Source organism: Taudactylus pleione, unplaced genomic scaffold (genome assembly GCF_031769625.1).
Source record: "Taudactylus pleione unplaced genomic scaffold, aTauple2 ptg000485l, whole genome shotgun sequence".
NCBI lineage: Eukaryota > Metazoa > Chordata > Amphibia > Anura > Myobatrachidae > Taudactylus > Taudactylus pleione.
This window is the reverse complement of record NW_028284887.1, coordinates 1647483-1673389: the sequence shown is the minus strand read 5'-3', so window position 1 is coordinate 1673389 and position 25907 is coordinate 1647483. Positions and strand designations below refer to the sequence as shown.

Below are 25907 nucleotides of genomic sequence, written 5' to 3'. Positions count from 1 at the left end.
CATTGCCCTGACAGTGAGCACAACTGACACCAATGCTTTATGACTAGCAAGCAGATGGGTTCCTCGGTTTTTAATCCTGAACATAACTGAATTGAGAGCTAAATCCTCCAGCGATTTTCATTCACAGAAAGATCCCGGCACACTCCTGGTGTTACTGCATTGAGCTGTCAAGAGCTTGATCAGGGGAAACTGATACAGATCTTCAGAGAAATGTTAAAATAATCTGCTTTTGTCGTTTGGCTACTTAGGACCATGTTGCAGTAATAAGATACATTAACGTATATGCTCTGTATGAAACCTTGTCATCTTCCTCAAGCCAAAGCAAGATTACAATAAAATAAAATTATACATTTGTTATAAACATTACAAACACACCATTCTGGATCAATCATGCTTTTGTCTTGGTACTACAGAAATGATTACAAACTTGTATGAACAAATGTGCTGTTTGTTACGTAACATGTATTCCAAAGTAATAATTTTCTGCCTAAAGATAGATTTTGCAATAATCCTGACACGGGGATGATGTCGGAATAATCCTGACACGGGGATGATGTCGGAATAATCCTGACACGGGGATGATGTCGGAATAATCCTGACACGGGGATGATGTCGGAATAATCCTGACACGGGGATGATGTCGGAACAATCCTGACACGGGGATGATGTCGGAACAATCCTGACACGGGGATGATGTCGGAACAATCCTGACACGGGGATGATGTCGGAACAATCCTGACACGGGGATGATGTCGGAACAATCCTGACACGGGGATGATGTCGGAACAATCCTGACACGGGGATGATGTCGGAACAATCCTGACACGGGGATGATGTCGGAACAATCCTGACACGGGGATGATGTCGGAACAATCCTGACACGGGGATGATGTCGGAACAATCCTGACACGGGGATGATGTCGGAACAATCCTGACACGGGGATGATGTCGGAACAATCCTGACACGGGGATGATGTCGGAACAATCCTGACACGGGGATGATGTAGGAACAATCCTGACACGGGGATGATGTCATTCATTCCTATAAATAATATAGAATTCTAGTTGTAGTGTGGAACTTGTTTAATCCACAGGTATTTTTTGGTGTGACCTAAAATGATTTGGCAAAGTAGGAGGCACATATAGAAACCGTTGTAATTCCTACACTGTTCACCTGATTTGGATGTAATTAACCTCAAATTAAATCTGAAACTCTGCAGTTAAAGCACATCTTGTTTGTTTCATTTCAAAGCCATTGTGGTGGTGAATAGAGGCCAAAATATGAAAATTCTGTCAATGTCCCAATATTTATCCACCTGACTGTATATGAATAGGACCATCCTGTTCAGAGGAGATGGTCTGTATGCTGGCACCAGAATCCCAACAGCTGACATGCCAATGGTAAGTACACTATGTGGACAAATGTGATGGGACACCCCCAATGCCATCTGTCATTTTTCCAGGGTGATTCTGGACTGGTATACAGAAAATTTGGATGGACTGACCATTTCAGAGTCCAGATCCTAACCCCATTGAGAACCTCGGGGATGAATTTGAGCGACGGGTGCGTTCTAGGCGACTCTACCTTCTTCAGTGTCACAGTTGGTCACTGTACTTAAAGCGGAATGGCAATACATACCGCCTGCTGTTGTCCAGGAACTTGTGGACAGTTTTCCAAGAAGGGTGTCTGCAGTAATCACTGCACATGGTGGACCTACAAACTACTGACATCAGTAAAATCTCATTAATCTATTTGCTGTCAATCACTCTTGTCTACATAGTGTATTAGAGTTATGGGGTGGGGTTAGGATTAGGCTGCTGGGGGGTGTGTTAGGGTTAGGCTGTGGGGGGGGTTAGGTTTAGAACACTTACCTAGTTGGGTTGGGATTCTGACTGTCGGGATGCCGTTGTCTGTATTCTAACTGCTGGCATCCTTACCGCCGTGATCCCGTACCCAACCCGTTTAGAGCAGTGGACTTCGATGAAATGCCATTACAATGACAACACTTTGGGCAAGATGTACTAAGCAAAATGTAAAGATGGTGTTTCACAAATGGCACTACTCACAAATAAAAGGTAGGGCAGAGGTGGTGGAAAAGATGAATGACAGTAATAAAATATTATAAAATGTCACATAAATTCTTATGCATGAAATGACAATAAAACATTTGTTTTAAAACACTGCACAGATATCTAGGACTTATGCTAGTTGTATGTAAATATATATTTTTTAAAGTTTGCGAAATAAAACTGGTATGTGGTCTCCCCCCTCCAAATTCTTAGACGGATCTAGCCCCGTGTGGAGGACCTTTACCATCATTAAAAAATCCCTATGCCAGCTGTAGCCTGGGCTTGCTTTACCAGAGGGAGTGGGGGCTGGGCCTGTGAATAATCTTCTGAGCCCCTCCTCCTATGTTTAAGCTGTCCAGTGGGTATTGGGTAATAAGTGTGAAATATAATATAAACCCCAGCAACAGTTGGCATTTGGAGAGCTACAAGTGCCAGCTAGCTATGACATCTGTATTGCACCAAGGAGAACTGTCAATAAATACAGAACAAGAATTAATTTAAAATAAAAATCCTTGTACCAAGACTTCTTTAATTACATGCGTGTAGTACTCTGTTAGTCCAATGAGGGAGTTAAAAAAAAAAAAAAAAAAAAAATCTGTTTACAAACTGAGTATTCAAAGCATTATAGCAGCCATTGTTGAAACTGAATTTCCGCCTATAAACAGGCTGTTTGGTACTTGCTGGGGCTCCTCAGTGTGAAAAAGTGAAGTATAGTGGAAGAAGCCTCCCAGATCACCATTTGAATGGAGTCATTTTTGGTGTACTATTATTTATGAGTTATGGTCAGAATTTCCTTTATATCAGTCATTTAAATAAATCATTAATATTTTATGATCTTTTTAAAAAATATATTATAACCAAGGTACTGCATTTAGATGCAACAGCATGTGAAATTGTAATGTGTGTTTTTTTTTTTTGTTTTTTTTTTGAAGTTCAGCGTAGTCCTAATATTGTGACTTCTTGCTCTGTATACTGTAACTGGATAGCTACTGGTCTGTCTGCAATCTAAGTGCATTTCCCCACCTACTTAGATTGTGTATTTTGCAAAAGCCCCAATTGTATTTGCTGAGGTCTTTGTCTAACAATACTTGTAATCAATTATCCCCCTATGTTCCACTTCCACAGTGTGATAAAACCCCATCAGAATGATTCAAAACTGATTAATGCAAATCAGAAATGGTGTTGCCCATATTCATGCTGGCATAGGGAGAAATGTCAAGATGTCTGAAACACTAACTAATAATTTATTCATAATACAGGGAACGCTGGGTTGCCCTTGGCTCATACATGTTCATGCAGTGATGTAAAGCTCACCAATTATGTTCCCTGTTGGATGTTTCATTCTAGATGGTACAGCTGCATGCTGGGTAAGAAGTGCAGTCTGGCTCCATTGAAAGAAGAGCTGCGAATACAAGGGGTAAGTTTATCACTATATCTTTTATTTCACTATCGCCAATTATGTGACTGGGGTCTGGGGGTTTTCATAAAAATGTATAGCAATGGTATATCTTGCAGGAATGTTGTTTATCCGAGCATCTTATACAGTTCATGATTGTGTAGATACATCGGAATGCGCTATCGGAATTATGTTCGTGTTTTCAGTCACCAGACCCCTCCCCCTCAGAAGAACTTGGAGAGTCCTAGTCCAATGACCCTGCAGTGTAGGAGTAGGGATGGACATCGGATGCCCACCATCGAATGGTGGCTGGATTACCACCATCGATACTTTCGATGCCTTTGTTTCCATTACTCGCAGTGAGGATTTATTCACAAAGTGACAGGAAGGTGCGGTTTGTGAGCTGCAATGGGGGAGGGGGGGGGGGGTGATGGCAACACAAATGTTGACGGGGGCTTGTCTCTGCATGCAGCTGCGATCTTGTATGCAGAAAAAATTTCTCCAGCGTCTGTTCTGGCAGCCATACTGTGCTACCATATAGGCACTCAGAAGGCCGATAATAGTGAACTATGCAAACAATGGAATGCTGCAATCATTGTATGTCCTTTTACATGCCAAAACGGCAACAATTCCTGATAATATTAGCCCCAATGAGATTCTACTTAATATTTATCTAGCACCTTATAGAAGATAATAGCTAGAATCTGGTTGCTATGGGCAATATCTCCACTTGTAAAAACACGCACTTTAGTAAATGTAACCCCTAGATTATTATTAATAAGCGTATGGTTTCTTAGAATTAAATGCAAAATTTGAAAACACTTCATTTACTGCTCCAGGTTCTGGGCATCTATTCATACATGTCAGTCCAATAAATGGGTGTTTTACACTGACTGGCATCAGCTTTGCAGTGTCGGCTCTTTGCATTCAGGTAGCTGATGATTCCTTCAGTGTGAGCAGAGCTGCTCTGAGAGAAAATGTTTCTTTTTATCACTGGGCAGCCTATTAAGTGTAATTATGTGTAAACCAGCAAAGAAAGATTAAAAAAAATAAAAAAAAAAATGCTTCACTATCTGTCTGATGGATGAATGTGTGTTTGGATGCTAGGGGAATGGTTACTGCCAACGTGGTTGAAGAATAATAATGGACTGGGGTTTTTTTCATGGTTTTAGTTCCAGTGAAGGGAAATATTAATGCTACAGCATACAGTGACATTGTAGAGAATTGTGTGCTTCTAAATTAGTAGCAACAGTAGTGCAGTGGTTAGCTTGGTGCCTCACAGCACTGGGGTCTTGGGTTCATTCCCACCAAGGCGCTACGTGCTGAGTTTGTATGTTCTCCCAGTGTTTCTTAGGGTGGACACTTGAACATCACATCCATATGTGTTTGTCAACCTCAAACTATAGATTATGTAATTTTTAAAGAAAACTTACCAACGTGATTTTAAGTCTATACTCACTAGTATAATATCTGTATAAGCCTAAGAATTTGGACTGATATTATTAAATTTATTTTCTTCTTCAGGGTCCATAAGGCTCCACAGGGAGTCAATGGGGTGTAGGTGGGACCTGGAGGACAGGACACCAACAGCAAAGCTTTTCAATCCCAGGTTGCTTCGGTCCTTCCCCCTATACCCCGCCCACAGCATGAGGGCAACTCAGTTTCGTTGGTACCCGGCAGGCGCTGGATCACCATTTTTAACATAGGGGCTGTTTCAAGCAGCCAAAGCTTATTTTAATGATTTATTTTTTATTTCTAGTGTTTTGACTACTGAGCAGCAGCAAAAGGCTGTTCCTTGGACTTCTGCGCTGCTGCTCCATCACGCCTCCCTGGCGCCGTTCCACCATGCCCCGGCTAGGTACTCCCGGCGGGGCTCTGAGGGGGACTAGCTAGCAGGCTCCTCGGATCCCAGACTGCATCCCAGAATCCAGGGGACAGGTAAGGCGGACCCCCGCTTGCAGGGGCCCGCGTCTTTACGCAGTCTAGCCTCCGGTCTCAGGAGATGGACCAGAGGCGCTGATGTGGACACTGGTGCGCCCTGACTCCACTAGTCTCCCTGGGCATTAATATACTGGCACAGGGCATATTTAGAGGCCAGGGGACCCTGTGGTTAACGTCCGCACGGGGAGAATGCACTCTCCCTGCAGCCCCGCCCCCAGCTCAGGGCGCCATTCCACTGCGGTCTAGCTGTTCCCTGAGCTGCGTCTCACTCACCCTCCGCCCTCTCAGAGACTCACGGCAGCCATTTTCTGCTTCACAGGTCTCCGGGAACACTGGGTCCAGTATCCCTGTGTACCTCTCCCATGGGCCAGGTTATACAGCACTATATTCTACCAGCCACTGCGATCTGTGTAGTTGATTGTAGTGCCAATTGCAGTTATGTAGGGTTGTTTTTCTGTGTTTGTATGTGACTTGTGCTAGTACTTATCTCTACTTTTTATACGGTCCAGCTTATACCTTTCCCTTTATTCTAATATACCCTGACATACTAAAGTATAGGGAGTTAATTGTACCCCACATCTCCTCTATATTTGTGAGGGCTATCACATACGATTTAGCGTGGTTGCACACTACACTGTGCCATATTACACTTACTGCAGGGTGTTCACTGCACTGTATCATACTGTGTATTTTATTATTCTAGTGGCTACGTCTGGCAGTGGAAAGAATAACAAGCAGGCTGATTCTGCTGCTTCTACTCTGGTGTCTTGTAAGTCCTGCTCAGCGGGCTTAGTCCCAGAGGACCTCATTCCGGATGGTCTTTGTACTAATTGTTATACAGCCCCAGGCCCCTCAGCCCCGGTGTCGCCTTCTCGTGACCCACCCTGAGCTGCCTTTTCTCAGGTGCTGGCAAAGATTGCGGACCACGTGGTAGCCCTCCATGTGGGATGGCCACAGCAGGTACTTACTGCAAATCCTTTACCTCCCCCGTGGGTAGACGTACTGTCTACCCCAGAGTTTGGCTAATACCTCTACAGTTTTTCAGCAAATGCTGCAAAAGGAAAAGCCTTTACCTACTAAAAATACTATATAATCTTCCCAATTTACTCAGTTATCTGATATATCATCTGGGGAGGCAGAAGATGCAGACCTCTCTCACTCTGATTCCGTCTCAGGAGACGAGGAGCAACCCTCTAAATTAAATATACCTGCTCTTGTGAGAGCTGTAAAATCTATTTTACAAATAGAAGAGGAAGAACCCGCTCCTAAGAACAAAAAACAACCTCTTTTTAAATGATAAACGGTAGTTTAACCAAAGTTCTCTCACTCTGACCAGCTATCTGATCACATGACCGAAGCATGGAATATGCCCGGTAAAAGGTTTCAAATTCAAAATAGTTTGTTCCTTTTACCCTCTTCCAGCTACTGATTGCACTAAATGGGAAGTTCCCCCAGCAGTGGAATCTCATGTAACACGTCTGGTTAAGAATGCCACCTTACCCATCCATACTGCAACCTCCTTGAAGGAGAATACAGATAGATGTATAGAAGCTTGTCACAAATCCATACACTCTCTTACAGGAGCTATTACTTGTCCTGCTAGGGCTATGGCTTGGGTGGCAGAAGTCATTGAGAGTTGGGCAGAGGCCCTAGAAGAGACATTTCCCCCTGATGCTTCAAGGGAACAAGTATCCTACATACCTCACATTAGAGATGCAGCCTCCTACTTGAGAAAAGCAGCTAAGGATACAGCTCTCCTTGCCTCCAGAATATCTGTCACTTCGGTAGTTGCCCGCCTTATTGTTTGGCTCCGTTCCTGCAAAGCAGATTCACTCTCAAATAGGCCTCTGGAGTTTCTTCCTTATTCTGGAGGTATGCTATTTGGTTCAGAATTCGGTAAAATTGTGACTACTTTGGCAGCTTCAAAGACGGCGTTTCTGCCCTCTGCATATTATACAAAGCCTATGAAGTCATCCTTTCGTCCTCAAGGAAAAGCTAAGAGTCAGTCCTTTATTTGGCAGCAGTCATCAGCCAAGGCCTCCAAGCCTAGAGCCAAACAAGCCTGGGCTATTAGACGTCCACTTGCCAAGTCTGAGGACAAGCCTACAGCCTGATGGGACGGGCTTCTCCCTGGGGGCTCCCAGGGTGGGAGGCCGACTTCTTCAATTAGCCCAGTTTTGGCGTCAGACCACATCAGACGCCTGGGTAAGAGAAGTGGTCTTCCACGGATATGTGCTATACTTCCTAAGGTGACCCCCTTTCCCCCAGGAGTTCTTTTCCACAGGACCTCCATTGGACCCAAGCAAGGCCCTGCTACTCCAAAAAAACAGTCAGTCCTTACTGAATTCAGCAGTAATAATTCCGGTCCCCTCCTCACAATGAGGCAAAGGCTATTATTCTACCCTTGTCCTGGTTCAGAAGCCCAGTGGGTCTCGTCGGCCAAATCTCAACTTCAAATCTTTAGTTTATCAGGGTGCCCAGGTTTCGTATGGAAACCCTCCGCTCTATTATCTTGGCTATGGAGCCTGGGGATTTTATGGTGTCTCTGGACATTCAGGACGCATACCTACATCTACCTATAGCGCTTTCTCATCAACAATATCGCCAGTTTGCTATCCTGCAGCAGAATTACCAATTTCTGGCTTTACCATTTGGCCTTTCAACGCCCCCTCGGGTCTTTACCAAAATCATGGCAGTTATGGCGGTCTACATTCGTCATCAAGGAATCAGACTACTCCCGTACTTAGACCTCTTGTTGTTGGCCAGCTCCCCAGATATTCTAAACCGCCATCTGCAATTAACAATTGCCTTCCTACAAATGCACGGTTGGCTGAACAATTGTAAAAAGTCTTCCCTGACACCTTCTCAAAGAATGGTACATTTAGGAGCCCTCTTGGACTCTCAGGTTCAGAGAATATTCCGAACAGAAGAATCTCATTAATGCAACAGTCGTTGAGTGTCAGATCACACTGCAATGCAGACATTCGGATCAATGGTGTCCACCTTCGAAATGGCGGACTTCGATCAGTTTCACTCAAGGCCCCTACAACACCTGATCCTCTCCAGGTGGAACTGTATACCCCATCTTCTTCCATACCAACTGATGGGCCCCACCCCGGAGGTTTGCCTGTCTTTAGCCTGGTGGCTACAGACATTCCATTTAGACAAGGGGCTCCCATTTTGGATCCTGGATTGGGCTTTCCTCACCACCGACGTAAGCCTCCAAGGGTGGGGTGCAGTGACCAGCCATCACTCTTTCCAGGGCCGCTGGACCCCAGTCAAGGCACGGTTACATGTCTTGGAAGTTCAAACCATCTACAGAGCTGTCTGGCTCAGGATATTCTTCAGGGCAGGCCAGTAAAAGTACAGTCCAACAACGCCAAGACAGTGGCCTACCTCGATCACCAAGGAGACACTCGAAGTCGTGCAGCAATGGCAGACGTGTCCCACATTCTCACATGGACTGAACGCCACCTCCCAGCCATCTCCGGTATTTATCCTGGGAGTTCTCTATTGGGAAGCAGATTTCCTCAGCTGTCACGACTTGCATGCAGGAGAGTGGTCTCTACATCCAGAAGTCATTCTGCGTCTGGTGGACAAATGGGGTCTGCCGGATGTGGATCTCATCGTCTTAAGACACAACAACAAACTTCCAGTAAATGGAACCAGGACAAGACACAGCCTTCGTGGACGCATTGTCAGTGAAAAGGACCTTCCATTTGGCATATGTTTCCCCCAATATCCCTGCTTCCTCGAGTTCTTCGAAAGTTCAAGTAGGAAGAGGGCACAATCCTATTGATAGCTCCGGCTTGTCCCAGACACCGTTGGTACTCTGATCTTCAGAGTCTCTTCATAGACGTTCTTCAACTTCCTCTACTAGTAGACCTGTTGTCTCAAGGTCCATGTCTACATCCGGACCTAGCCCATCTGTCTTTAACGCCTTGGACCTGCTATGTGGTCCAGACCATGCTGAGCTCCCATAAACTGGCCTCAGCCAGGATTTATCACAGAATATGGCATATATATTTTCAATGGTGTTTCCGAGAAACTGACACTCACATTTTTAAGGTGTTTAGAATTCTTGCCTTTCTTCAGGCTGGATTGGATCTAAGTCTCAGACTAGCATCTCTGAAAGAGCAGGTCTCTCCTTTGTCCATCTGGTTCCAGCGCAGACTTTCTCCTATACCGGATGTTCACACCTTCCTGCAAGGTGTTCTACGTATACAGTCTCCCTTTGTGCCTCCTGAGGCTCTATGGGATTTAGCAGTGGTCCTCCAAGCACTTCAGGAACCGCCACTCGAACCCCTGGAATCAGTGGATGTCAAGTGGTTCACTGCGAAGACTGTTTCTTTTGGCTATAGCATCTGCCCGTATGGTATCGGAATTCATGTCGCTCCCCCTTTTTAATCTTTCATCAGGACAGGGCTGTTCTTAGAACATGGCTGAGCTTCCTTCACAAGGTTGTTTCTCGTTTCCACCTAGATGAAGAAATTGTGGTTCCGGCCTTTCAGTCGCTAGACCTCTCAGCAGGTGAGGCCTCTTTGGATGTGGTACGTGCTCTTCAGAGCTACGTGGACCATACTATTTCCATCAGGAAATGGGACTCCCTCTTCGTCCTATATGGATTCCACAAGAAGGGATGGCCAGCTAACAAACAGACTCTGCCAGATGCATTCGCATGACTATCTTACAGGCTTACACAGTCTGGCCTTCCTGTGCCCGGTGTGGTGCCTCAGCTGAACAGCTATGAAAGGCTGCCACCTGGTCTTCTGTCCACGCCTTTGTTAGGTTTTATTCCTTTGATACATTTGTCTCTCAGGGTAACCCTACGCCCGAAGGAAGTATCCTATCGACTCAGGAGCGTTCCCGCTCTTGAACAACTGCTTTGGGACATCCCCATTCTCTCCCTGTGGAGCCCTATGACCCTGAAGAAGAAAAGGAGAGTTATTGTGCAACTTACCTTTGTTAACGCGAAGTCCACAGGGTCCACATGGCTCCTGCCCTGATGCACCTGGCTTCTATGGGTTTCTTCTCTTGGTCACTTGTTTCATTCTCTGTGTGAGAGTGTGATTCTTCAGTATACCAGTCTTCCTTCTCTCCTATCCTGCTCCTGCCTTGGGCTTGTTAACAAAACTGAGTTGCCCTCAGGCTGTGGGCGGGATATAGGGTGAAGGCCCAGAGCATCCTGGGATTAAAAAGCTTTGCTGTTGGTGTCCGGTCCTCCAGGTCCCACCTACACCCCATTGTCTTCCTGTGGACCCTATGGACTTCGAAGAAAGAGAGTTAACAAAGGTAAGTTTTACCAGAACTTTTTTTTACACCCCAAGAGTGCATTATTTCATTACTAGTATTATACATTATATTACGGTTATTTTAGGGATGGTTGCTTATTGAAAATAATCTATGTATTTTATGATAACTAAAAAGTACCTTTTATTTATTATGTATTTGTTTTTAATACACAATAGGTTCCTAAAGTTGCTCACACTGAATTTTACCAGGGGCGAACGATGCGTTGGGCGCTGGCCTGGAGCTTCTATGATGACGTGACTATCCCGGTAAGATATAATGGACAGTGGCGGTAGTGATGCTAATTGTATTTCATTACTAGCGTTTGCCCACAACTTTGCTTGCATGGATGTCTGTTATTGCTCAGCGGAACTAATTTTACACACAGTAGTGGCATCTAATATTGTGATGTATATTTTATATTGTAGACACTGATCACAAAATGTCTTTGTAAACAATATTTGCAGTGTTTCCTTCTAGGATTAACAAAAATAGAATCTTGGGACTGCTAACTTGTTGGGGAGCCGTTCAGGGAGTGGCTGCCGGCAACGATTGGCTGGGGACCCACTGAGGATTACCACGTGTCGGTGACTCACAACGCGTCCTACAGTCCCCCTCACTCTCTGTAGGCCATAAAAATGCGCTATAGCGCATATTTTGCGATCACTGGTCTAGTCAACTCTGGCTTGAGGAGCCTGCACGTTGCACACGCCGAGTGTCAAGCATCTGGTTTTTCCGTTTTTGCTCTTCTTCCTGATGGCACTTTGAGATTATACATAACTCCGTTTCTTCTATTTGACTAAAGCCGCACATCCACTAATGGATACCAGAACGACAGTACGATTACGACATCGTAATCGTGCCATCGTTCCCCATCCCCTGCAGTACCTACACTGAACGATTAGTCATTCAGTGTAGGCAACCGCCGTCATCCCTGAACATGGTCAATATGTCGTTATCAGCAGATTGACCAGCATGTTCAGCCGATGATTGATGTTGGAAGTGACCAGCGGGAGCGCGCATCGCTGGTCGCTTCCGACATTATTGTGCACGATTAATGGACGACTGAACGATAACGATGTCGTTATTGTTCAGTCGCCCATTAATATCTGCTAGTGGATGTGCGCTTTAAGCTGTACAATATTGAAAACGCAATCCAAATTCATCCCGCAATTTTTCCGTGATGCCGGAACGAACAGACCAACAAACATTCTAAAAACTTGTATCTTTTTTTTTCTTTTTGTCTCCATAGTTCATACACAGTCCCAAGGAGTATATTTCTCCAAAAATCATTCTATGTACAGACACACCCATTACAACTTTATCATAAGTATAGATCTGTTTTGTGAAAGAAAACAAACCTTCATCTCCCTTCTTTTGGGTGAGCAGGTTTCAAAGTTGTAGTTTTATTGTACTAATATATAGCATACGTGTGTTTATTTCTGATTATTCTATAAAACTGAGAAGGTGATATTATTTCATCATATTTGACTGAAAGCAGCATTTGTTTTACTTCATTCACTGCAATGTGGATGCCTATTGTATTCCTCTGTTCCACCCTCAGTATTATCTGAGTTAGATGACTGAGGGCCTGATTCACTACGTTTTGCTATTGCTCACGCAACGCAGTTGCCAATATCATCTGTGAGATGCAAATGCATTGCGATCGCAGTATAGCATCACAGCCTCTCATAAGGACGTCCACTTTCCCTTGTCTCACATCCGCAATACTTTGCAATATAGCGAAACAGTCGGTACAACTGAGTAACATCAGACCCATACGCACACTTACACGAGCCCAGACCATACCCCCCCCCCCCCCGTCACCACCCACAAACGGCACTTCCTTTCAATCACTCTGCTATTGGTCTGCATAGTCTCTGCAATTGCAGTTCTGATCGCAATAGCTAGTTCGCGCACTGCGTAGCATACACATGCGCAAAAAGCAACAATCGGCTGATTGCGTGCATATTCGCAACTGCAATCCAAGCTGAATCAGGCTCTGACATACTATAGAGAATAACACACAATCTTTCCCAGCAAAATCAGGCTACTCAGGGTTAAAAATTGCCATACTGGAAGGAGGCATGCTACCCAATTATGTATAATAAAATCAGGGCCAGATTAACAATGGGGCGAGTGGAGCTGCAGCTCCAGGCCCCCCATTGAAAATAGGCCCACAGGAGACTGTCACCTCATACTGCTGCCGCCAGACACTTAAGTAATTCGGTCAACTCAGTATATGATGCCCTGGTGCCTTCCAAAACCAAACCATAAATATCTACAGGGACTGGCACAGTGTAGAACTTGTCACCACATATTTTTTCTACATTGTGCTAGTCCCTGGTGTGCCGCCTCTCTCTGCTTTTAAATACATAATGTGTGTGTGTGTGTGCAAATGTTTTTTTTTTGTTGTTTTTTTGTTCTCACCATGGGGTATAGATTGACTATCTTCTTGGTATAACTAGTAATAAGATTAGGTCCTTTTTATATAGAGAGATGTCACATTCATGACATCACTAATTGACACACATGCTCTTTTGTAAAGAGGGTTCAACTTCATGTGATCAGTAAGTGCCATTTTTCTTTTTTTGTTTGTAGACTTTCACATTACACTGGTGATATAAGCAGTGGGGGGTGCAGTTGAGGTGATTAAAGGAAAGTGCTAGCCACAGCCTGTGATGCAGACCACACCCCCACAGCACTGGTCATGCCCCACCGCATCACTAGTCACACCCCCTGAGGCGGCACACAGTAGGCCCTTTGTAAATTTCAGCTCCAGGCCCATGCGGACCTTAATCTGTCCACAGTCAGGAATCCAGTCTCCCCTGTGGATCACTGAGCTGTGAGTTCAGGTTCTTCTGTCTCGGATGTCCAGCCCCAGATATTCCATGTGCACGATGTATTGATGAAATGTATACATACCCATTCATATTTTCATGACCTATTTGACCAGATGCCTTGCATGGTATTTTATAGATTTGTGGTCAGGGTGCGCATACCAGTTAAAGTAAAAAGGCACCTGTACATGTAGTTTACTGTTGCCATGTTTGGCTGTGTTAATCCTCAGGAGGGGGACCCTAATTTATTTATATGCACAAACTTGAAACATAAGCTGCTTGTGTGTGGTATCAACATTATGTGCCCCTCTCAATCGGCCCATCTGTTTTCCAATAGATTATATAATGTGCACCATTTCTAAACTCATCTCTGTTGACCTTTTAGGGATAAAGCTTCTTTTAGCCCTACTATGCCTTGCCCTTATTCCTTACATAGTTCCTGTTAAGCAAGACACCTTTATTTATTTTTTAAATGTTATTTTATTAATTGAGCAATATAGAAGAATCATTAATGCATTTCCTGGGATGTAGCCGAGGTCGGTGCAGGCGGCACACAGTGCTTCTCCTGGGAGGTAGCCGAGGTCGGTGCAGGCGGCACACAGTGCATTTCCTGGGATGTAGCCGAGGTCGGAGAAGGCGGCACACAGTGCTTCTCCTGGGATGTAGCCGAGGTCGAAGCAGGCGGCAGACAGTGCGTGTCCTGGGACGTAGCTGAGGTCGAAGCAGGCGGCAGACAGTGCGTGTCCTGGGACGTAGCTGAGGTCGAAGCAGGCGGCAGACAGTGCGTGTCCTGGGACGTAGCTGAGGTCGAAGCAGGCGGCAGACAGTGCGTGTCCTGAGATGTAGCCGAGGTCAGGGCAGGCGGCAGACAGTGCATCTCCTTATGTGATAACTAAGTGACCCACATGCTCATTAGTAGGGAGGTTTCATATTTATGTGATCATTAAGCGCCATTATTCTTTTTTGTCACTTTAACAAGGGGCATCTCCTTTTATTTGTAGACTTTCCCATGACTCTGATGATATAAGCAAAGTGGGGGGTGCAATTGATGTGATTAAAGGAAGGCGCTAGCCACAGCCCATGATGCAGACCACACCCCCACAGCACTGGTCATGCCCCACCACATCACTAGTCACACCCCCTGAGGCAGCACACAATAGTACATTTGAGCTCCAGGCCCATGTGGACCTTAATCTGCCACTGAACAAAATAATCGATTATCAATATTTGGTATAAAATATATTTAAATAACCCTTTGAAACTCATGACAATTTGTAGAATGCTGTGTATTGACTTTGCTTTCAGTATTTTATTTTCATACTAAGGTGTCCGTTCATTAAACCAACTAACATCCTTGTTATCGCAACCTTCTGAATTGTGAGGCTACCTTTTGCATGACTGAGTGTTCTGTCACAAAATGTATACAGGTATTGGCAGTGTACAGGTATTGGCAGAAGTTGAAGGTATCTGAGAGAGAGGTGTGTTTGGTGTAGAGAGAGACATTCTGCTCTTCACAAAATTCCTAATCTAAACCATTGCAGGGCATCCTGTGACATTTATACTAGGTTTAGTAGCCATTTAAAAACCTGCAAACTATTGCCGTGGTGTAGTTATATATCCTATGCTAGAATACTCTAATTGTTTTACTACTCTATGACTATATATGTACAGATATCAATATTTTATGCCAAAGCTGTTTACTATAGTTATTCTGAACAGTTTTGTGGTTTAGGAGATTTTACGCATGGTCTTCCCACTTACCAAACAAGTATAAAGCCTAAACACCAAGCATTCCATATATTACATACTATACGTGTCCTTCCAACAATCAACTCATTACTGCATTGCATTAAAAAAAATTTCTCCTATCTACTTTTTTATTTTACATTTTTTTTTAACAGATCACATTTCTATAAAAATAACTGCTGTATACTGTAACTGCTGTATACTGTACTGTTAGTTTCAGCCACAATTGGGAATGTCGGCTGTGTTCCATTTTAAGATGGTTGGACAGTCCCTGCATATAGCCTGTGGGTGAACACGCTCCCTGCCCCGTGTCTGATAAATACCTTTTGTGTAGCCGTCTTCTGACAGACCGGCCCTGCTAATGCCCATTCGTCTGAAGGATTAGACATGCACACTGATTTTTTTTGGGGGGGCTTATCAAATTAAAAAGGCATTGGCTGGCAGCTACTATCACACTATCGGCATAGTCATCGGCTGGTGTGAAACAATGAAAGCAAGATTGTGTCTTGGGCGACCCGGCAGGCACCTTTTGTGGCCTAGGCTAAGAGATTGTTGTCTATCGATTTCAGGCCTTTTTTTTTTTTTTCCCCAAAATGAGGGTTGGGGGTTAACTGCAGATGTCTAGCCTGGCAATTAGAATTCAGAGGGTTGGCATTAAATTGGTATGATTGTAGGCAGCCGGTGAAAGGTCTTAAAGGATGACTAACTGTGATTTCAAGCTGAGCGTGGCTGGATAGAATTGATTGTTTTTACAGCCTGTCAAACCATTTAAAGCTGTAGTACTGTATTTTTATTTTTTTTATTATTATCTTAACACAGAGAATACATATTAAACTCAGTCTGGGAAATACTAAGGAGCTGGCTGTGTAGCAGCATTGCGGATAGCCTGTCGATAAAATAGTGACTGGTCGCATTCTACAGAGCCGCATGATCTCCGTCCCTGCAGTTCTCTTAAAAGGAATTCAATATTACTAGAGATTTTCTACATCATCTTGGTGTTTTATAAAGGAAAGTGCACCTGTTAGCTCCCATTATCGCACAGATGAAATGGCTGTTACAGAGTCACAAAGCAAATCTGCTCTAGTCCTTGATGGATGCAATTAATATAAAAAAAAAAGTCATAGCCAGTATAAAGCTACTGTTAAAAATGTATGTTTATATATCGCCAATATATTGCACTGTACAATTTTTATATACATCACTCATTCATAATATTCCTTGTTTTCACAACTAGTAATACGAATACCAGTTAGTTTTAGGGTGTACTTTTCTATGGTTGCCAACTGTGCCAGGGATAATCCCACTGAATATTTATTCTTGGCAATATTGCTGCTTTTTAACCCCTCTCCTGCACATTGTACAAGTCAGTGTATTAAATAGGGGTATTTAAAAATTCTATAAAATTACTTTTTGAGCATATATATGGTAGCCAGGTCTTGCTTTTCTATCTGTTTAGAGTACAGTAGAATTGTATTGTCTTGTACTGAGACAGGTCCTGTTGAGTAGGTGTCATTTTTCCTATGTTTATACTTAATGTAGCAGACCAGACTTGTATTGTCACATTGACTGATCAACATATGGCGGCGCCCTGTTAGACTAAGGATGCAGAGTCGCACACTATGCCAATATTCATCTCCGTTGCACCGCACATGTGTCCCGATTTTGTTCGTACAGAGTCGCAGATCAGATGTAGAAGCGCGGTAGCAGAATTGCGAGGGCCATTGCTAGACGGTGACTGGGAGGTAACGGGGGATGGGTAAAAAGACGCACAGTGTTGCTGAAAGCGGTTGCGTACAAAGACGCTGAACCGTTCACATAGGAGATCACAGCTCAGACCTGCCATATGTCTGGTGTAGGTTTTGGTGGTAATGACGCACCAAGCAGTATTTCCGCATCTACGGACGCTGATATTGGGCGTCTCAGTCCCTGAACATTGGGAGACACGGATGTACACCAGGGATGGGCTTTGTAGCAGCATTAGCATAAAGATGCTGACACAGCTGTGGAAAAAGACGCGCCTGCGCCCAGCTCAGAGTCAGCCCTAATATCCTACTAGACTTATTCCAACAGGAGGAAGCGTCCGAGCCTGTGTGATCTCCCCGGCTAGTCCATCCAGCCTCAATCATTCATTTGTACTTTACAAAAACTCCTTTTTATGGGACCTTACAAGTGACCATAGAGGTGGGAACTATATATTGTTAATAAATGTGTGATCTTTAGTTACATGTTGAAATGCTTTTTTCTTTTATTAAATATTGCACATTCTTGCTTTTTAAAGTGTCGCCATTCATGAACTATATTTTGGTGTCCAGCATACCATAATCAAAAATCACATCGGAGGGAGCTGTCTATTCTCTCTTAGGGGTATATTTACCAAAGTGAGAGTTTTTAGAAGTGGAGATGTTGCCCATAGCAACCAGTCAGATTCTAGCTATTCTCTTTTAGAAGGAGCTAGTTAAATATGAAGTACAATCTGTTTTTGGTTGCTATGGGCAACCTCTCCTCCACTTCTATAAATCTGCACTTTAGTAAATATACCACTTAGCCTCCAGGCACTGATCCCATAAAGCCAGCATTTGCTGCTCCATTTCCAGCCTATATCAATATATTTTCTAACAATTTAACCAGGTATATGCTGAGGTGTGTATGAATAGCACCGCATAGTGATATACAATAATGTACCAATACATGTCTGCTAAAATAAACTATACTTGGGGGTCTATTTACTAAGCAGTGTTAGGAGAAGTGAAAAGTGATAAGATGCCAGCCAATCAGCTCCTAACTGCCATCTCACAGGCTCTGTTTGAAAAATGACAGTTGGGAGCTGAGTGGCTGGCATCTTATCACTTTTCACTTCTCCTAACACTGCTTAGTAAATAGACCCCTAAGTGAGGTAACTCCGTCACACACAGCTATTTCTGTCTAACATCCTAGTACAAATATTCCAGGCAAGCAGAGTAATACTAATAATAGTCTTTTATTTATATGGTGCCACAAGAGTTCCGCGGCACTGTACACCTACATAATAACAACATGATTTGGTACATGAGTGTGTATATGTGTATGTATGTATGTATGCGTGTGTATGTATATATATATATATATATATATATATATATATATATATATATATATATATATATATTGAAAGTGCTCATATTTCATAATTATATGGAACTTGCATCTAGCCCATGTGCAGCTGGTAATGTAATACTTTTTTCATTCAATTGCTTTTAAAACTGATTGCTGGATCACTTGTTTCACAGGAACACAGTGGGCTGCATAAGTCAATTTATAAACCATTTTTTTTCTTTTCTTTATTGGCCATTTGTTGACCACTCAATAAACCGTAGAGAGAGAGGAGCACAGTAGCCATTTTGAACTATATATTAGAGAGAGGAAGAACTTACAAGTTATGTCATGCCGTGCAGCCGATCAATGCCGTGCATGACTTCTGAAGTCTCCCCAGTAATGAGCTCTGTCTCAGTGCCAGTAGCATCTCAGACTGCTGAGTACATATTCCAGTTCTGAGATTCCCCGCATTCCACAATACCACATCGTTACATTAAACATCATGGCAAAACCTGCTGAAAATATCTGTACGTTTGCGTAGATCCGAAAACCAAAACTATACACTTGTGCTCTCGCTGTGACATACACACTTCCTGTCAGACATTACTTGCAAAACTGAGGGCAGAATGGATTTTTTGGGTGTCTTTTTGTTAATGGATTCATTTATAAAGTGAAAATCCTGTTAATATTGCATGTAGTTGCTGGTTCTACCAAATCACAGTTTCTCTGGTGGCAGGCGGTTTATTACTGTACTGGAGGTTTCCGGATTAGTGTTTTTTTTTTTCATCCACATATTTATTAACGTTTATTTATATAGAGCCAGCATATTCTATTGTGCTTTACAATTGGGAACAAAACTGCAATAAAACTAGACTGGGCAATAACAGACAGACTAAGAGCTAAGGGAGATATGAAACGCAGATGGAGCAGCTTGTTGCCAGCATATAGCAATCATTGATCGCTAATACTGATGAAGATGTTTTGTTATGCATCCGTGAATTCCCGGTATGTAGCCTCGTACTGATCAATAACACATGCTGCAGAAGGCGTCGCGTGCATTCAGTGACAGTGCCTCGTATCACAACAAACTACACTAAGGCATAAAATGGAATCGCACTGGATATGCTGTTTACAGCATTAACAGAATTTATGTATAATCATTTTTTAAAAAGTGCTCTGTAATATAATATATACAGCCGGCATGTCTATGAGCGAAGAAAGGGTGGATGCAGCTGTCTGTACTTGAACAGACATTGTAGTTGTTGGGCTCCACCTAGTGGTAGAGGACTGCAAACAATAAGTGTACCTTCAATGACCTTTTACATTCATAAGCCCGTATTCAATTTGAGGCGAAAAGTCCGGACTTGTCACCTGTTTTGCAGGCGAAAAAGTATTGCGCCTATTCCCGTATTCAATTTGAAAGGACGCGAAAACGGGACTCGGCGAAACTTAAACAGGCAAAAAGTCCTGTCAGATTTCGGGAAATCAGCCCGACACCCCCCAAAAGATGCACTGACATGGGGGATCAATATGGATACCCCCGAATAGGATTGCTGAAGGTTTTTGGGGTTTTTAAATGTTCTCAATAGGTTGTAATTAGCGTCTTTGCATAAGTGGTGAAGATTAGCATTTAGCTGGGTTTTTTTTGTGAAAATAACTAGTCCCAGCAAATTTGGGGTAAATGGGGGGGTAGCATATTTTAAAGTTGCTAAAGTGAAGTTTTCAAAATCATGAAAAATCCACCTACCGCAAGCACCTGCAAACAGAAAAACACTTGGGGACCCCCTGGAGTCTCTTTCGCTAGTTTTTAACTTTGTCCCCAAAGTACTTTTTTGGGGTGTTAAGTGTTTTTTTAAACTTTTTTTGACAAAGTTTACCTTTGGGGGACTGTCTTAAGGTTGAACGGGGGTTCCCGCAACGTTGTACCCCAAAACCCCAATTCTGCTTTTTTTTCCGCCTGCTATTCATAGGTGAAACTTTTTCGCCGGGTCCATTGCATTGACTTTCCGACTAGGCAAAAAGTCTTTGAAATTGAATACAGGGTAAAGGCAAAACAGGGGCGAAAATTACGTCATCGGCGAAAAATATCACCGGAACTGACTTTTGGCTCCAAATTGAATACGGCCCATAGTATTCCAGTAAACATTCAGATGTAGTTCTGGCTCTTGTAACCTTAATTATCCCCTACACCTATATATTATGGCTATTTATATAATATCTGCTGACTGAATAATAGGAAAGCCTAAAGTATTTATCTCCTGACATTTATGTTGTACTCTGATACTGGCCGCACACTGGTTGCATAGCACAGTTGTCATTTATGAAGCAATGATAGTTTGGGTGGTGTGTATAATATGGTTTGTCCTTTCACAGATATCACGTGAGTAGGTGCATCTTATGGCAGCTGATACCACTCATAGTTGTGTATATCGTTTTGGCCACCCACCCATGTCTGGCCACTCAGAGTGGTTGTGCATGCACATTGTGCATTGACCTTACACCTACAACACTGTAAATACTGTAGCTCCAGTCATACCTGCCAGGCTGAGGGCTGATCCGTTTTCCATGGCAGTTTACAAATCTCAGTTCCTCATTCAAACGGTCATTTTGCTTATTGGCAACTCAGTGATTTGCAGGATTCCATACCTATTTAATTTTAAATATATTGTGCTAGCTGTTCCCAGGTGGGCGGGGGTATATGTTTTATGCTGCATTGCCTAGTAACCGGTAACATTTACACTAGGCCTTGTTGAGTGCTAAGATAGCAAGGACAGTGAATGGTCCTATAGGCCGGAGGTTCCCAGACTGCACCATTACAGTCCACATTTTAAGGATATTTATTCTTGAGTACAGGTTTTTCCATTAGTACCTCAGTCAATTTGATCTAAACATCAGGACTCAAGCATGGATACCCTTAACACAAATTGGGAAATGTATTTCTAACACCCATTTCTAGGACATTAAGGGTGGTATCCAATGAGCCCCGAACATTGTTCAAGGGCTAATAATAAATCCCTGCGATTGGCGAAAAACTGGGATTTTTTTGCCAATTTTTCGCCGATGTTTGTTTTCACCCTATCCTATCATTTAGAACAAAATAATAGGATATATCTCACGAAAACACATAGGGTCCGCAATAAGCTCGCAGACCTATGTGTTATCGACTTTTTTGGGGTGAAAAAACGGCACTTAACGTGGATTATTTTTCGGGACCTGATGTGTAATATTCACTATAAGTGCCAACGTCAGGCGGCACTACGGGGCTAATAGAGGATAACTCCCGCCACGATCAATTAGCAGCGCTTTTAATTGGATACCACCCTTATGTCAAAGAAAAGTCAACATCTCCTTTTAAGTTTTGCTAAAACATTTAGACTGTAATATGCTAATTTTGTTTCAAATTGTATTCTCTAATCTAGAGCCCACCTTCCAAAAAAAGGAAACTGGAAAAGCCACGTAAGCCCATGATGTTTACTGTGCTGGATTCTACAGTGAAGATGCTGGAACACAAGTCTGTTAGTGGCTCAGGGGACTCGCACATTGCAGTGGTCACAGGTTGCATCAAACAGCTACTTACAGACCTGAAGGTAGGATATAAGCAATAATATATAGTGCTTTTCTCAAAGAGGACTCTTTCCATTTGCAGTAGAGACACCATATTACAAAACAGCAGTCATCTTGAGCGCACTACAATAGTTACAGTGAATGAATACAAAATATGAAATTCAAATACAAAATAGTCTCCATGGATTGTTCATCCCACACACAAAAGCTCCTGGCTAAGCAGCCATCTTGGGCGAACTACATAGATTGCAATGGGTGGGACCAGCATTACGGTGAGATATGACTACACTTTGGGGAGTTACAGTGGACAACTTACAATTAGCAAGGTACCCATAAAATGACCTGGTGAGGACGTCTGGTGCACTTCATTGGTTACACTTGTTAACATAAACAATACCTAGTAATGTGATACACACTGGTGAAATACAAAATAAAGCAATATACTAAATAACCAATGCCCACAGAATGATCAGATACAGGGATTGTTTGTCTCATCCACAAGCATTACCAAGTAATATAAAATAAAGAGTTCCAGAAGGAACGTCTGTGATTAGGTCTCAGAATTAATTAAATGTGAAAAGAATCTGAGACTTTGTAAAATAATGAAAGGGACTGGGCACGTTGGCTGCTTCAGATTGTGTGTTCCTGAGCTTAATAGCCACTGGCTGCATTGATTCCTGTAAATTATCAGCTTGTTTGTGCTGTCAGCTGAGCACTCATTCATGGTTACAGTGCATTGTTTCTCTAGGGGGCTGGCATGACGTGATTAAGTGTTGGATTTCTGATACTGGTCAAGTGCTGCCAAGACAGTGCCACCAGAAGGAAGAAGCAACTAAAGCTATTCATTGTGTTACCATGTTGTTACATTGCTGATATGTAGCATGCGCTGAGTCCTTTCCTTGCAGCACATGACATCATTTTATTAAATGGCCGTTGCATGCTGCACCTTAGGTAACTGTTGTATTCCTCCAGGGCAGTGAATTGGGTCATACAGATTCCACAGAGTTTTATTCTGCATGTACTTTGCAGCCTTTTCTTGCCACTAATGCATTAATCACAGGTTAACTTTAACTTATCGTTTTCAGCTCTGAGGGAGGAGAAAGAGGAGTGTCTACGGGCAATATAGGGAAATGGTAAAATAATGTAGCATGGGCTATATTGTCTATAAAACATAAGACAGGGGTGATGTCACATGACATCTCACATGTTACTTCAGTTTGGAGAACCAATGCACAAACTATAGGTAACATGTTTATTACATTAGTTCTTTCCTAATGTTATGCATTACAGTTCTGTGTTGTAATGAAAGAAGGGCGCTTGGTAAAGCAGTTACATGTCCGATATGGCACTGACATGATCTAAGTGTGGGACAAAGCTCCTTTCTTGCTGTTATCACAGTCTGGCTGAAAGTATACATTAGAAATTACATTGCTGTTATCTGTTTGTAGCATAGATGGCTGTGCATGTACCATCATTACGTGCCCGTATATGCTATTGCAGCTTCCCAAATTCCACCATTACAGTCCACATTTTAAGGATATCCATGCTTGAGCACAGGTGACTTAATTAATACCTCAGTCAATTTAATTTACCCATCTGGACTCAAACATGGAAACCCTTAAATCTGGACTGTAATGGAGAAGTTTGGGAACCTCTGTGCTAGGCGCATGTTTTTAGCTCTGCGACACACTTCTGGTTATTTATAAGGCAGTTATGTGCCCTAACCTTGCTGGTTGCTTTGGTACTCTTTATCTCCTACACCATAGAGGCATTATGCCACACCTTGCATTAATGAGATATGTTTCTTAGTTATTCTTGCTGTCTATATGGTATTCATATGTTCCTTCAGGCAAAAATACATCCAGAAAAGCTAAGAGGCAGCAGCCTGGTCTCCTGGTGATTTATGCCTCTTATAATAAGTAATTGTGTTGTATAATAAATCCTTGGATGACGAGTATGTATGTATGTTGTGGTTTATTTAATTTATTTTTTTATACCCCTACTGTTGCTCCAACTTTTATCTTGGGCTTGTTTTGTATTCCTATTCAGTAATCACCTACCTGTGATCACATTGAGCCTCACTACAACTGTTATGCCCTTCATGGTGTCGCTCTAACCCAGGGGTGGGGAACCTTTTTTCTGCCAAGGGCCATTTTGTTATATAGAACATTATTTGCGGGCCTGGAGCAGGCCACAACCCTCTGTGTGACATCACACGGGGCCACAATCGCCGGTGATTACAGCAATGCCTGGAGCATCCTGAGGATGCTCCGGGGAGCTGTAAGGGCAGCGGTGTGACAATCTGAAGCGTCCTAAGGATGCTCCAAGTGACACTGCTGCATAGATTCTGGCTGCAGGGTGCCATTCTAGGCACCCTGATAGCCAGATGAGGCTAGCAGAAAAAAAGCTCAGAGGGCCAGACCAAATGATTCCGTGGGTATTATACGGCCCCCGGGCCTGAGGTTCCCCATCCCTGGTCTAACCCCAGTGTGGACAAAATAGTAAAGCATTCAGGAGCCAGTTTGTCAAATATAAGAGCCAGTGTAATCTTATAAGGAGCCCAGGAATATGTTCCTTCTTTTACATAAATAGAAAAGATACAAAGTTAGGCTTCAGCAGTTAGTCTTTACGGCACATTAGCTACCTGGCTCCTAATATACAGTATGTACAGTTCTAAACACAGCAGTTACTAAATCAGGTTACAACGTGCTTCAAGAAACTGACAATCCATCATCTTACGGTGTACGAGCCAGCTAATTCGCCTCACAGTAGGATTCTTAGGAATGACCACAGGACGCTTACTAAGAATTTTTTTGTTGTACTTTTGTGTAGTGCATAAAGATTATTTATTGTGTCTACAGATACAGCATAAACCTGTGCCCTGTGGAGAGGGAGAAGATAGTTTGTTCCTAACTGCGATTGAAAACTCCTGGGTCCATATCCGCAGAAAGAAAAGGAATCGAATGAGACAGCTTAGAGAGTTACCCCGTGCTCCCAATGAGGATTTCCTGCTTACAAAGAAGGAAGAAAAATCTGCACTTAAGGAAGATTTGCAGCAACCACCAGAAAGACCAGCATCCCCTCATGAGAAAGTTCTGTCTACTCCAGACAGCGTCCTTGCCACTACCTTACCTTGTGACCCAGATCTAGCAGCACATCCAGAAGATACCAAGCCAGAGTCTATGGAGGAAGAGAGCACAACGGTGCTTGAGCAAACAGAGGACAATGCCCTTTGTCAGATCACGGACACTGATGAACATGACCCTAGAGAAGGATCAAACCAGCCCACAACCGAAGGGTCACCACCAGCTCACCACGATGACTCCCATTTTCTTTTTAAATGTTTGGTTAATGTGAAGAAGGAAGCCGCCAATGTGCTTGTTGAGATGCACTGGGTTGAAGGCCAGAACAGAGAGTTGATGAACCAGCTGTGCACCTACCTGCGGAATCAGATATGTAGACTTGCCACCAGCTAGCAAATTCACAGCCATTCCACAGCACATAATACTTTTTCAGTATATTTGTTATGCATAAAACTGTAAAATTACATTTCAGTCTCTCTGCTCATCCAGTCCAATGCAATTTTTAACTGAAGTACTCGGTGTGATTTAAATAAAAACAAACAAACTTTAAATGGGAAAAGATCCGTTAGTTTGATTAGTAAATAAGTTCCATTGTTTGGTTTTTTTTGTTATATAAAAGAAATAACGGTAATATATCAGCATATATATCTACTGTCTCTTTTGGATATAGAATTTTTGCATCAAAATAATTGCAAATTTGCTCTGTAAGTTTTAGATAATAAAAACTTACCCAAAAACACATGAAAACATTTATTTAAAATATATTGCATATGAAAAGATACTGAAGTGAAAAGATTGAGTTACAGTATTAATAATCTGTCAAGTGGACAACTTACAGCTCCTTAACTGATGTGGTGCGGTATTCGGTCACACTTTCGATAGACCAATCTTGTTGTCTTTTCTTGA

At 42.9% G+C, this 25907-nt stretch overlaps 1 protein-coding gene across 1 annotated transcript in view; it reads left to right on the top strand.

The window, feature by feature from the left end:
- Positions 1-25677, top strand: part of METTL16 (methyltransferase 16, RNA N6-adenosine) — a 64726-nt gene extending 39049 nt beyond the window's left edge. The window contains exons 7-10 of the mRNA XM_088449454.1: positions 3418-3487; positions 10876-10965; positions 21774-21941; positions 24780-25677. Coding sequence (XP_088305580.1) covers positions 3418-3487; positions 10876-10965; positions 21774-21941; positions 24780-25394 — 943 coding nt within the window. The 3' untranslated portion in view covers positions 25395-25677. The remainder of the gene's footprint in view (positions 1-3417; positions 3488-10875; positions 10966-21773; positions 21942-24779) is intronic.
- Positions 25678-25907: the final 230 nt, after the last annotated feature.